The 12942-nt window shown below is 41.4% G+C and overlaps 1 protein-coding gene across 6 annotated transcripts in view; it reads right to left on the bottom strand.

Moving 5' to 3' along the window:
• Positions 1 to 12942, bottom strand: part of NRXN3 (neurexin 3) — a 1579386-nt gene that overhangs the window by 206748 nt on the left and 1359696 nt on the right. For all 6 annotated transcript variants that reach the window (XM_047796606.1, XM_047796611.1, XM_047796607.1 and 3 more), the window contains one exon: positions 6990 to 7161. In XM_047796606.1, the coding sequence (XP_047652562.1) occupies positions 6990 to 7161 (172 nt within the window). The remainder of the gene's footprint in view (positions 1 to 6989; positions 7162 to 12942) is intronic.

Here is a 12942-nt window from a genome sequence, read left to right as displayed (position 1 = left end):
TACCAGCCTCATAGCATTCACCTGAGGATTAAATGAAAAAAAGTATTTATTTATTTATTTATTTATTTAGTCTATTGTCTTTTTTGTTGTTGTTGTTGTTGCTATTTCTTGGGCCGCTCCCGTGGCATATAGAGGTTCCCAGGCTAGGGGTTGAATCGGAGCTGTAGCCACCGGCCTATGCCAGAGCCACAGCAACGCGGGATCCGAGCCGCGTCTGCAACCTACACCACAGCTCACGGCAACGCCGGATCGTTAACCCACTGAGCAAGGGCAGGGACCGAACCCGCAACCGCATGGTTCCTAGTCGGATTCGTTAACCACTGCGCCACGACGGGAACTCCGAAAAAAAGTATTTAAATCCCTCAGTGCTTGGAACATAATAATTGCACAATAAAAGTATAATCTTCAGGGCTTCAGTCACATCAGTCACTCTGCAAGTGTGACTACACATGGTTAGTGGCTACCATACTGAGAAGCACCAGCACATAGTCTGAATGAAGGAAAAAAGAGGCATTTTTAGCTTTCTAAATATCAGTGATTCTCAAACCTAGCTGCAGAGAGAATCAACTTGGGAGCTTCCTAAAAATACTGATGCCTGGAACAGGGCTTCTCAAATTTGACTGTGCACACAATCACCTGGGGACCTTGTTAAAATGCAGATTCTGATTCAGTAGGTTTGGGTGGAGCCCAAGAGTCTGCCTTTTTTAAAGCTTTAATTTTTTTAATTTTTTTTAATTTTAGGGCTACACATGTAGCATATGGAAGTTCCCAAGCCAGGGGTCAAATCAGAGCTACAGCTATGGGCCACAGCCACAGCCACAGCCGAGCCAGATCTGGGCCGTGTCTGCAACCTACATTGCAATTCATGGCAACGCCAGATTCTTAACCCACTGAGCAAGGCCAGGGATCCAACCCCTATCCTCATGGTTACTAGTCAGCTTCGTTACCACTGAGCCACAATGGGAACTCCAGATTCTGCATTTTTTTTTTTTAGGGTCACACCTGTGGCACATGGAGTTTCCCAGGCAATGGGTCTAATCGAAGCTGCAGCTGCCAGCCTACTCCAGAGCCACAGCAACACCAGATTGGAGCCAAAGCTTATGGCAACACTGGATCCTTTAACCCACAGAGCAAGGCCAGGGATCAAACTCGCAACCTCATGGTTCCTAGTCAGATTCATTTCCACTGCACCACGACAGGAACTCCCAGATTCTGCATTTTTAACAAGCGCTCAGATAGTACTTAAGTCACACCCCAGACCAATTAAATTAGATTACCTGGGACTGGGGCCTGAGCACTCAGATTTTTAGAAGTTCTAAGAGAATTTCATTATCAGGTTAAAGAATACTGCTCCATGAAAAACAAACAAAAACAAACAAACAAACAAAAAACTACTGAAAAGATTTTTTTTTTTTTTCCCACCAAAGACCAACCCTAGCAAGTTGAAAATCCCTTGGAAATAGAAACTCACTTACCTGTGAATCCTAATTCAGTCCCGACAAACTGGGGAAAATGACTATTTAGCAATGTTCAAGTATTCAGCATGGTCTGGTTTAATTGATTGATATACATTACTAAACATCTGAAGGACTTATTTACAAGGGGGTTTTAAAATGTACTTCGCAATGTTGAAACACATTTATTAAGTGAGCCTCTCTAGTTGCTTCTGTATCCTTACAGTCTTGAAACCACACTCAAACATGGCTTTCCCCTTTGGTTCTATTTATACTTCTTATTTCCTTTGCAGGACTTCACTATTTTTTTTTTTTTTTTTCCTCCAGTTGAACTGAAAGTAACACTAGTCCTGAACGGATGAATAAGCAGGTAGATGGTGCTTATTTTAATGTGTGCTTCAAATCTGGCAAGGCCTCAAATGTGTGCAGGCAAAGATGAAAGAAAAGGAAAGAAAACCTCCTGGCTAGGAATTAATGAAAACCCAAGGCCTGAGAAGTTTCAGTGCTGTGTCAAGTACACAGACTTGTTTTTAACCCTTCAAAGTCTCAATAATCTAGGATGAATCATGAACAACAACAACAAAAAAACCTCTCTTATCCCCATGTATACTGTTAAACAACAAAAAGAGAGTACACATTCAAAATAAAATATGTTGGAGACTTTCTGTAACTTGGTAATCCCCCAATGGGGGCGGTTTTGTCCCCAGCAGACATTGAGCATCTGTGGAGGCCATGCTACTGGCATCAAATGGAAATCAAGAATCCTGCTAGACATCCTACAATGCACGGGGAAGCCCTCACAGCAAAGAATTATCTAGCCCCCGATTTCAATTGTGCCAAGGCTGAGAAACCCTTCTAACTAAACTAGTCCAGGCAAGGACCTCTATTTGAGGAAACTTTACTGGCAAAAAAAAAAAAAACAAAAACCTAATAACCTAGTGTCAGTATCAATAAAATTATGACTGAGAAATAGGAAAATGAGGAAAATGTGAGGTAGTGCAATCTGAGGATGAGGATAGGCATCTCTGGTCTGCTCCTCAAGCTGTGTGACACCATGTAAGTGATTTAGGCTCTCAGAGCCTCGACCAGGTCACCTCAATATGAGCATGGCGGTACTAATACCTACCTCACAGGAGGGAGGGAGGCTCAAATGTAGTGGTGCACATTGAAGGCACCCTGAGCATCAGGAAGCACTGTAGCGATGGTTTTACTTTCAATCCTTAAGAGAAAAAGCTTTGTGGAGTTTGACGCACTCAACTGTAAAGAAAGAGTTTTCTAATCTAGCATCCTGGAAAGGGAGCCTCATTGACATCCTTTTCATGTTCTGAGTTGGGTAGCCAAACAGGACTGAAACACAGGTCATCAGTGGGCATTTTACTAATGGAGGAGAGGGAATCCAATCAAAAGCACTTCAACGAACTCAGTCTGCGATGCCAAGAACAAAAGGAAAACAACTAAGACTCTGCTTTCCTCAGTACCACCTGCTATGGGAAGATGGAAAGTTTTAATTCCCAGGAAGCCTGGCTCTGATCTAAAAAGCCCCTTCCTGTACCATGTTCAGGGCTCTGCAAGCCCTGATGACATAACCAGCCACCTATTCACATCGGAGAGAGGATCTTTAACAATCCCAGTCAGCTCAGCCTCCCAGGGGATCTAGAGCTGAGGCTAAAATTATTTCCTCATGCTCAACTCACCTTTCACCTCCCCTCACTTGTCCTCACCACTGCATTGTGTCAAGACACCAATTAGAGGCTTTATAAGGAACATTTGTCAGTGCCTGGATGATAACTCCAGGCTGATTCTTCTTTTATTTCCCTCTCCTGTTCCTTAGCCTTTCTATTTTCAGGTTCAAAGAAAGAAGTTGCTTTTGAGTTCTATCTCCTAGAATTAAGTGATATAAGATTCTGATGGCTACAGAACTATTTTCATTTCGGATCCTTCCTGATTCACAAAAAGCCAGTGCTACCTGCCCTGGGCCCAGCTGGCTTCTAAGTAGTTTCACAGTAGGATGTTTCAGTAGAGCCACATAAAATTCTATAAATGTCCATAAGAAGATTCTGGATTTGACCCATTCATCCCGGTGCACAGGGACCCGGTGAGCAGGAACAGTTTCCTGAGAGCATGCCCTCAGAATGAGATGAGGTAAGTGAATATTCTGTGGAAGCAATTCTGTATTTCCTTAACTGTTTCAACATTAGCTGTAGACAAGTAGCACACTGACCTCCTCTTGGTGGTTTCCAGACTCATCACTATCAGTATAACAGAATGGCTTGGAAAAATGATACATCACTTTTGCAGAAACTGGGTCAAGATTGCCTGGCCAGGTGGCTTTGTTCTTTGATGCCTAGTAAGGGAGTATTTTGATCTTATGGTTTAAAAGAAATTAAACATTGCCAGGTTGCTCTAATGATGCTTTAAATTTAGTTAAATGGATGCTTTCAGTAGCACAGGGAAGCAGGTAGGCAAGAAAATAAGGTAACCAAAGCTGAAAAAGCAAGACACCCTTAGGAAGTCTTAATCTCACTAGAACATTGGACTTCCCATTGATGTTTTTTAATCTAGGCAATGATGTAAGGCAATAGCTCCTTTAAATACTCAATATTCTTTTCATTGCTTCATGGAAGCACATGGCCGTTGTTTTCAGGAGGGCAGCTTGAACTCATTAGAAACTAGTCTCTTAGCATATTCAAAAGAACTTTTGTTTTAAAAGAGGCTTTTCAACTCCACATCTCACAATAACCACCTTTGTATGGTTATTGGTACTGACCTTTGTAATATGACACTTTAAGAAAAGGAATAACTCTAGGATGACACAAGTAAGATACTCTTTTTTAATCTATGCATTTTTCAAAATATCTTTCAATTTGCTCTGGGAGCAATACTGAAGATTGTGCTCAGCTGAGAAGAGGAGAAGCTGGTCCTAGTTCTGTCTCTCATTTACTATTCTCTCATGACCTTAGCAAAGACACAATATCTCCCTGAGTCTCACTTTAAATTTGGAATGGAGAATAAAAATATCTACCCTACCTAATTTACAGCTGTTTAATAGTCAAGATGAAGCAGTCTGTATGAGTATAATCCTCATAGCTAACATTCACTGAATATTGACTTAATTGACCCAGTATCACATTCAGTATTTTGCAAGCATTCCACTCAATATTCACTTCAATCCTGGAAAGTATAATCATCATCCCATTTTACAGACTAGGAAACAGAGATCCTAGAGCTTCAATATCTTGCCTAAGGTTTCAAACTGGGTCACCAAATAGGAAGAATAAGCACTTGGAGAATCAAGAAAGCAACGAGAATAAAAAATGAGAATGTGGGGAGAAAAAAAATCTGATACATTTTGAAAGCAGTACAGTGATCATCAGCAAAGAAAAGTCAGAACTGTTGGAAATTCTTACACTTATTTTATAGCTGTTGTATTCTGAATTATATGTAGGGACATGCACCAAATATTTTAGTACTTAAGGCATTACAAGGTCTTAGTCTAACATGCCTTGGAATTACAGCTAATGGCACCAAGATCCCAACACTAGCCAGTTGACTCCAAAGCCCATACTTATAACTGCTATACTGTATCATGTCCTATAATAATACATAGTATTGCTAAATAACAGTTACCAACAGTTACTGGTAATAATAGTTTTCAGTGGGAAGCAATGCCATTAAAGGAAGGTTTATTCTGTTTTGAAAACACAGGAAGAGACACATAATTTGAAACTAAAGTACAGAGATAGGCACACAGCAAGGGTCACTAGTTTTCTTACATATATGTGACTTTAAAATGACCATTAAAGAGCCTTCTCATTGCTGGTAGCAAACTCGTAGATTCTATATTGACTCAGGGCAGGTGGTTAATATCAATTTAGAATCTTTGAAATTTCTAATAGAAACACAGAAAACCCTACAGCAGCAGTAGCAGGGCCAGTGATAATATGCACGGAGAGGGACTGATTTTTCCTATGAACAAGTGAACAGCTTTTAAGATCTCAGATTATTTTGATTCCTCCCCCTCCCCATCTGCTAGAGTTTAAGCAAGAAGAATTTAAAAAAAAAAAAGTCTATTAGTATCTAGTGAATTTGGAGAATGATGAACATTCACAGTAGCTGCTAACACTTCTGGCTCTTTTCAAAGGCTCAAAGATAAATGCATAAGGTCATTTTTGTGCCTTAATCTAAGAAGTGCTAAGAGTCTGACAGGAGACTCCCAGTGAAGTCTGAGCTGGGTATTTATGGAGACTGATGGAAGATAAATGAGTCGGGGGATGCTTCTTGCTTTAGTACTTGGGAGGTCTTGTCTACTTTTTGTGAATGCTCCCTTAATCTTTAAACAAGATACAGGAAGATTCCGGCAAGTAGAGGAAACACTCAGTAACACAATCACTTCTATGGGGCTTTTCGAGAAGAGTAATGCTGACTTAGGCAGGAAAAAATAATCACAGCCTTCAAATCATTCAACAATTTATCTGTTTCTCTAACATGTGATGACTATTAGCTAAACAACTCAAACTTCTGGGAATGTGCTTCCACTTCCTCACCTCTGTGCCCATCTCACTAGAAAGGACTTGAGAAGATAACAGTGAGAAAATGATGGACAGTTTGGAGTGTTGGGGATGGTTAAGACATGTAGCATCATGCCCACCTTAGTGAAAAGTTCAGTATTCTGAGCTATTTTACATCTTGCAGGGAGCAAAGGCCTTTAACCAAAGTATTTTCCCTTCCATTCCTGGCACTTTTATGATCTGGGTTCAGGGCTCTTTCCCGGGAGAAGTGGGAGATGAGAGGGAAAGCTAAGGGATTATTTGAATGATCTTTTTGAAAGAAGGCAACCTTTCCTCCTGTTGCCCTTGATTTGGCCATCTGGCTCTGGGAGTTTCTTGGCGAATGCTCCTTGACTATAAAATTTAAACAGATGATTAACCCCTCTTCCTCCCACACAAGCACACCTGCTATTAAAATGCCAACCAGGACCCATTGCTGAAAACCAAGGCAGACTAGTGTCAGAGAGAGGGGAGAAACTGACAAAGTCAGCCAACCAAATGAAATTCCACCCTTAGTTTTTCCCTCAGAGTTACTCTGACTTGATGTTCATCATCTCAACGTCCTTTCCCAGTCTTTCTGCCATCGCTGGCCATTTGCATGTTCAGCCACACCTGACTAAATGACACCACAAAGTTTAGATCTGAAATGGACTATTCTGTGATGATGGGCATGGCTTATTTTAAAGATGGTGCCCCTTCCCTTTGCTGCTCTTCATTTGCAGTGCCCTGGAAAATCGAGAATCACTGTATTTGGTATGAGCCAGTCAGGTGTTATAAGTCAGATTGACAGAAAAGTGTTCAGTGCAGTTAGTAAGTCTCCAGAAGCTCCCTATACTGGACCAAGTCCTAAAGAAATATCCCTCAAACATGAAAGTGTGCTTAATATTCAATGTTTTAGTGACTTGGTGACAGTCATGAGGAAATCATGAGTTAGATGTCAGAAGGGGAGAACAAAAGTGAACATGGTCATTGAGAGTAAAACATGTACCTGTGGGATAATGCTCATTCACTGGCCAGTTGTCCACCTGAAGTGTGGCATTGCCGCCATTCCTGGTGAAACGCACCACGTGGTATTTGCCATCATTTACAGGGGTTCTCTCCTCTTTGATGGAGATGTCAACGGTGCCAATGTTGAAGACCACACCAATCTTGCCCTGTTCCTATAATAAAGAAACACAAAGGGTAGAGTTATCACCAAATACAAGGTTTTCTCCCTTTCGAGTTGATCCTCCAGCTGACAATGAATCTGTAGGTACCCAGAGAGAGCTGTGAGCTTGACGTTCATAACAGGATCCTACATTTCTCCACAGGCTTTCATGCTGAACATAAAACCCACCCAAATTGCTCTCAGAGGCTACATGGCACAGGTTACATCATTTGATTGCCCTCAACAGATATCAAAAGGTGGAACCACAGAACTACCTAACAAGTGAGTGGTGACATAGCAAGGTTCACTTCTGAATTAGGCCTGTTTTCTAGAAGAGGCTAATAAGACACTGAACTGTAAGTTATTTTGCAATTCAGATTTAGGATTAAAGAGGAAACAGGAGGATATCTGCACATTTGAGGGCAATCAAGGCCCAGGGGAGGTGTACAGAATGGTTAGGGGCTAATATCACCGATGCCAGCACTGGGATTTACTCTAGGTGATACTTTCCGTAGGTGTAAAGCAGTTAGGAAATGTACCTTCAGTGGACACGAGTGAAACTGAGCTGTGGTTTTCTGAGTCAGACGCTGCCACTCTTCCCCCTCTTGTAGCCCTATTCATAAGGTGAATCCAAAGGGGAGGTAATACTCAGTGCTGTAGCTTTATGTTGTTACACAGCATAAAGAACCTCTGTGGCTCCAAATGGACTTCTAGGGGGGAGAACACAATGAATTCCAGAAGAGTAACCCTGTGGCCATGAAGGTGATACTATGGTGATGGTGGTGGTGGTGACATCATTCACCTCCTGGGAAGCGCACAGAAACACTGAAATCTAAATAACAGTGCTATTGAAACTCTTCTCCTCCAATAACTGGTTATGACTAAGCATTGGAATTAGTATTCAGAATGAGAATAAAATGAAAGTAACCTCATTGATCAGAGAGAATTAATCTCTTGCAACCTCTCTGACAGATATCAGCATGCATGTGTCAGGGGGAATGGGCAAGGTGAGAAGAGAGACATCTTTCTCCATTTCTCTGTTGTCTGGCTTATTAGCTGAGCAGTCAGTTGGACTTTCAACACTAATAAAATGTAGTTGTGATTCTGATGTTCTACAAGACGGGGTCACATTTGTTCACATAGTCTCTGCTATCCTCTATTTCTTTATATTCAAGGAGAAGGAGAAAGAAGAGGATGAGGAAAGGAAGAAAGGATATGGGGAAAGAAGCCCAGTGTCCACATAAACCAAGATGTAGGAAAGATTTCACTGAATCTCAAATTAAGTAATTTGGTTCATTCCTTCCCTCCTTCATTCACTACATAAATACAGTATTTATTAAGTACTCACTCTGCTTGCAGTAAATAAATTAAGACTTCTGGTGAGGCTTTAGGCATTGGTTTCCATTTAGTTTGCTATACTTGACTTATTTTTCCAAAAGAGACGCTTTCCTCATTTTGCCAATTTTCTTTTTAGCGTGTAAACATATCTTGTGCCCAATAAAAGAAAGAATACGTGCCCAGGCATCTTAATCTTTAAAAGGAGGAACTGAGGCGGCTCAACAGAGGCTGCTGTCAGCATTCAGGTATGCTGGTACAGGGTGGGTACCACTGCTTCCCTTGTGCCCTGAGAGCACAGCACACAGTATAAAATGATGTCTGTGATTCCCACAGTCTCTTCTCTAGCAAAAGTAATTCACATCTTCCCCAAATGGTGACTAAACACACCCATTTTCTCAAGTTTCTTGGAAAAAGGCTTTCTTAAATCCCTATTTATTGTGACACTGTGTTCTCAGCTTTGTTTTTTTTTCCCCCTGTCTCTGCATCTCTAGCACTAAACAAAGCACTTACTATTAAAACACAAGGCATGGAAAAGTGGAACTGATGATGGGTTCTTTTGTATCTTTCATGCCCATAATTCATAATATGATATCCACTTTATTCTTTTTCTTTAGTGCTCTGGGATTTCAGAAATAACAATATGGCTTTTCTGCTTTCTCTTAAAGAGTTGCCATTCACCTGTTCACTCGTAAAGGGATGTGTGCGTGTGTGTGTGTGTGTGTGTGTGTGTGTTGGTACCTAGTCACCTTCATGCCTATATAAGCAAGGCTCTGATAACCTGATTATAACCATTTCAGCAGAATGGAAGGACCAGAGGAGTTAAGAAACCATGACTGCGGACACCGTTACTCCTCTGCCTACCCCACAAACTCAGGCTATTTATTGCACCGCTGTTCTTCAGTGAGAAACCACTGTATAAATCCTGAATGCATGGAAAGGGCTGCTGGTGATTCAATTCACCTGAGTCACTAATTAATCATGGCTGAGAACAGTGTTGAGGGGAAAGAGGAGACCTTTACACCATCTTCTGCCGCTTTTCAGCAGCAGCAGTGGCAAAGTACAGTCCTAGCTCACTGAGTAGGCTGATCAGTGAGATATATTCTTGGGAAGCTTTTCTGTAAGATCCATAATAGATTCAGGAAAAGAAACGATTTAATCTCTTCCAGAATAAATATTCGGTCCTTATCTTAGGCGCCACACATTTACCATTGCAATCACATTTCGGAGAGATCATCTTAATCCTGCTAGCACGTTGCCAGTGTCAGTGGAGACCCTTGCCCAGATGTTTCACTGTACTTCCCACAGTGGTAAATGTGGCTGTGCTAGACCTCAGATGTGGTCTCTTCACTTGCAGTAATAAGATTTCATTACTGCAACCTACTTGCCATTTGTCATGGGACCACAGTGGCATTATAATCTGTGGCTAACTGCTTTGTTTCAGTTCATTTATGAGCCTTGTGGCCAATACCCATACAGTTGCCCAGGCTTGAATTCATCACGCTCAGCTGCCATGAAAATAAACTCTGCTGGCTCAGGTGTCCGAGAAGATGTGAGGGATTAAAAAGTATTGGCTTTGGAGTTAGCTGTGACTAACCTTGAGCAAGTTACTTAACTTTTCTGAACATACTCCTTCATAATATATGATGGGGCCAGGATACCAGCTCTCCATACTTTGGAGGGCTGTTAGAAGGCTGAAATGATATGATTAATATGCCAGGACTTTATAAATAATAAACTATCCCACACATATAAGGGATGCGAGATCAGAAGGAACTATTCAATCACTTGGTCATTTAAAACACTGGAAAAGTTAAATGACTTGATATAAATATGGGTTTTAGCAAATCCTGGTTCAAACAATGCCTCTGACTCTCAAAGCTGTATGACCTTGGGCAGGTTTCTTCAGTAAAGGGATGCATGGAGGAAAGAAGGCAAATTGCGGTGAAGATCTTAGGAGGACACAGAAGTGTGAAGCACCTGGCACACAGCTCTCATTGTGTGAGGACCCTCAGGTCCTCAATCAATGTCAGTCCCCTTTTCACGTTCTACCCCTCCCCCCCTAATTAGTGTGGTTGAAAGGAATGGTACAACCTAAGGACTGGTTTGCTTGGCAACACTGTCATTGAGAAATATTGTAAAAAATACATGTAAATTTGAGTAAATAGAACACTAAAAAACAACATTTACATGGTTGATTTCCTGCCACAATTTGGTCGTTGTTCTCTCCACATTCCTTGGTGCCTTTTTATAAGCCTCTCCAAAGTGTAGCTGTAAAAACAGCATGACGATAAATTTTAATAACTCCACACCCTTCACCACTAAAGTTGCTACCAAGGCAATCACTTCAATCTATGTTCTTCCTCGATATTAAAAACAAAGACAAGTGGTAAATCAGAAGACATTATGAAAGAATCCTCAAGTGCATTCAGGAAAAAAAAAAAAAAAAGGTACAGAAAATATCTGTTTAAATAGCCAGTAAGTCATTCTTCATCAATAATGACTGTTTATGAGCCCACCTGGTTCTTCAAATTGGTTGGGCTCCAGCTTTCTGATCCTCCATCAGCCAAATTACAGTTACTGCTCTGTATGTGACCTAAGAGATGCTACCAACACCAGGGTCATCAGGAGCAGAAATGCACAGGGGCAAGCAAAAAACTCAGGAATAAAGATCTCCCTGAAGGTGATCTCTTCATTCGCTCCAGAGGGCCCCAGGGAAAAGCAGGATACACCATCTATGATTTTAGAAAAATGCAGCTGATAGAAACAGAGCTGAAGCTCTCAAAAGTAGGCCAGGGCAATATGCAAAGAAAGCTGTTCTCAGTATCAACTTCTGGCTTCCCACAGAACTTGAGAATTCAGTGCTAGGCAATCAGACGAGAACAATATGTACATGATCCCTCTTGGTGCCAAACACTCTCAGGTCTGCCACACCCATTTCAAAGTCTGGGTTATAGGAAATAGAGCGATCAGGGGCACAGTTTATCTTATTTTTATAGTTCTCTTCCATTACAGGATCACAGTAAAAGAGAACTTCTGCTTTGGGGTCCACCAGTGATATAGAGGGCCAATGGACCAGCATGATCAATGATTTGGGCGTTGCTCCTGAGCCCCTTCCTTTCTTTTCTTTTTTTTCCTTTTTAGGGCCACACCCATGGCATATGGAAGCTTCTAGGCTAGAGGTCAAATCGGAGCTACAGTTGCTGGCCTACACCACAGCCACAATAACACCCAAGCTATGTCTGCAACATACACCACTGCTCACAGCAACACCAGATCCTCAACCCACTGAGCAAGGCCAGGAATCGAACCTGCATCCTCATGGATCATAGTCAAGCTCATTAACCACTGAACCACGAAATGAACTCTTCGAGGCTTTCATTTAATTGATGGCATGAGACCTGCCGGAGTTCTCCCATTTGCTCTGAACCATTGTACCCAGCAAATTCCTGGTGGTGGCCTCTTTGGCAGTCTGGGTCATTGAGTGAAGATGCCAACAAGCCAAATTGCAACAGGCATGGAACATGTGAGAAACAGAACCTGGCTGCTTTATACCACCAAGTATTGGAAGCTGTTTGTTACTGCATCATAAACCAGATCTATCTAGATGACAGAGTGAATGCTTGGCACACATTTTTAATAGAATTACTTTCCAATTTCCACAATTACCCTCCAAATTTTATAGGTTAAAAAGATGAAGATTCAGAGAACTAGGAATTCACACAACTCAAAAGAGGCATATTTAAGATTAGAAGACTAGTCTGTCTGACTAAAACCCATGGATTTCCCACCTTATGTTTCCATCATATGCATTATACATTGCAACTGAGTTAGTTATACAAGATGGTATATACATTACATATTCTGTACTTCACATCTGCATAACCTGCTTAACCTACTCATGCTTATTTCTAATGTAGGGATCCTATCAGGTGCTCAGTAAATGCTTATTAAATTAATGGGTAAGTGAATGAATGGTGAATTACAATGTCTGGTTGTGATAGGAAAAAACTGTGCTAATACCTGAGAGGCCACCTAGGATTTGAACAGTATAGGATAAAGCAGAGAATTAATGGTCATCTATACTGAGGATATTTTTTGCAATGACACTTAGGCAAAACATAATCTCATTGTGTTTTATATATGCAATCTGTAAAATCCAAAAAGATGAGATACAATTTACTTGATTCATCAGCTTATTTAGACTGAGGGGGATTTTTTTATTTAAGTTCACTAGGATAGGAATTCCTGTCGTGGCTCAGTGGTTAACGAATCTGACTAAGAACCATGAGGTTGTGAGTTCGATCCCTGGCCTCACTCAGTGGGTTAAGGATCTGGCATTGCCGTGAGCTGTGGTGTAGGTCGCAGATGCGGCTTGGATCCCACGTTGCTGTGGCTTTGGTGTAGGCTGGTGGGTACAGGTCTGATTAGACCCCTGGCCTGGGAACCTCCATGTGTC

Source organism: Phacochoerus africanus, chromosome 9, assembly GCF_016906955.1.
Source record: "Phacochoerus africanus isolate WHEZ1 chromosome 9, ROS_Pafr_v1, whole genome shotgun sequence".
NCBI classification, from domain to species: Eukaryota; Metazoa; Chordata; class Mammalia; order Artiodactyla; family Suidae; genus Phacochoerus; species Phacochoerus africanus.
Note: the sequence above shows the minus strand (reverse complement) of the source record. Positions and strands in the feature narration are given on the sequence as shown.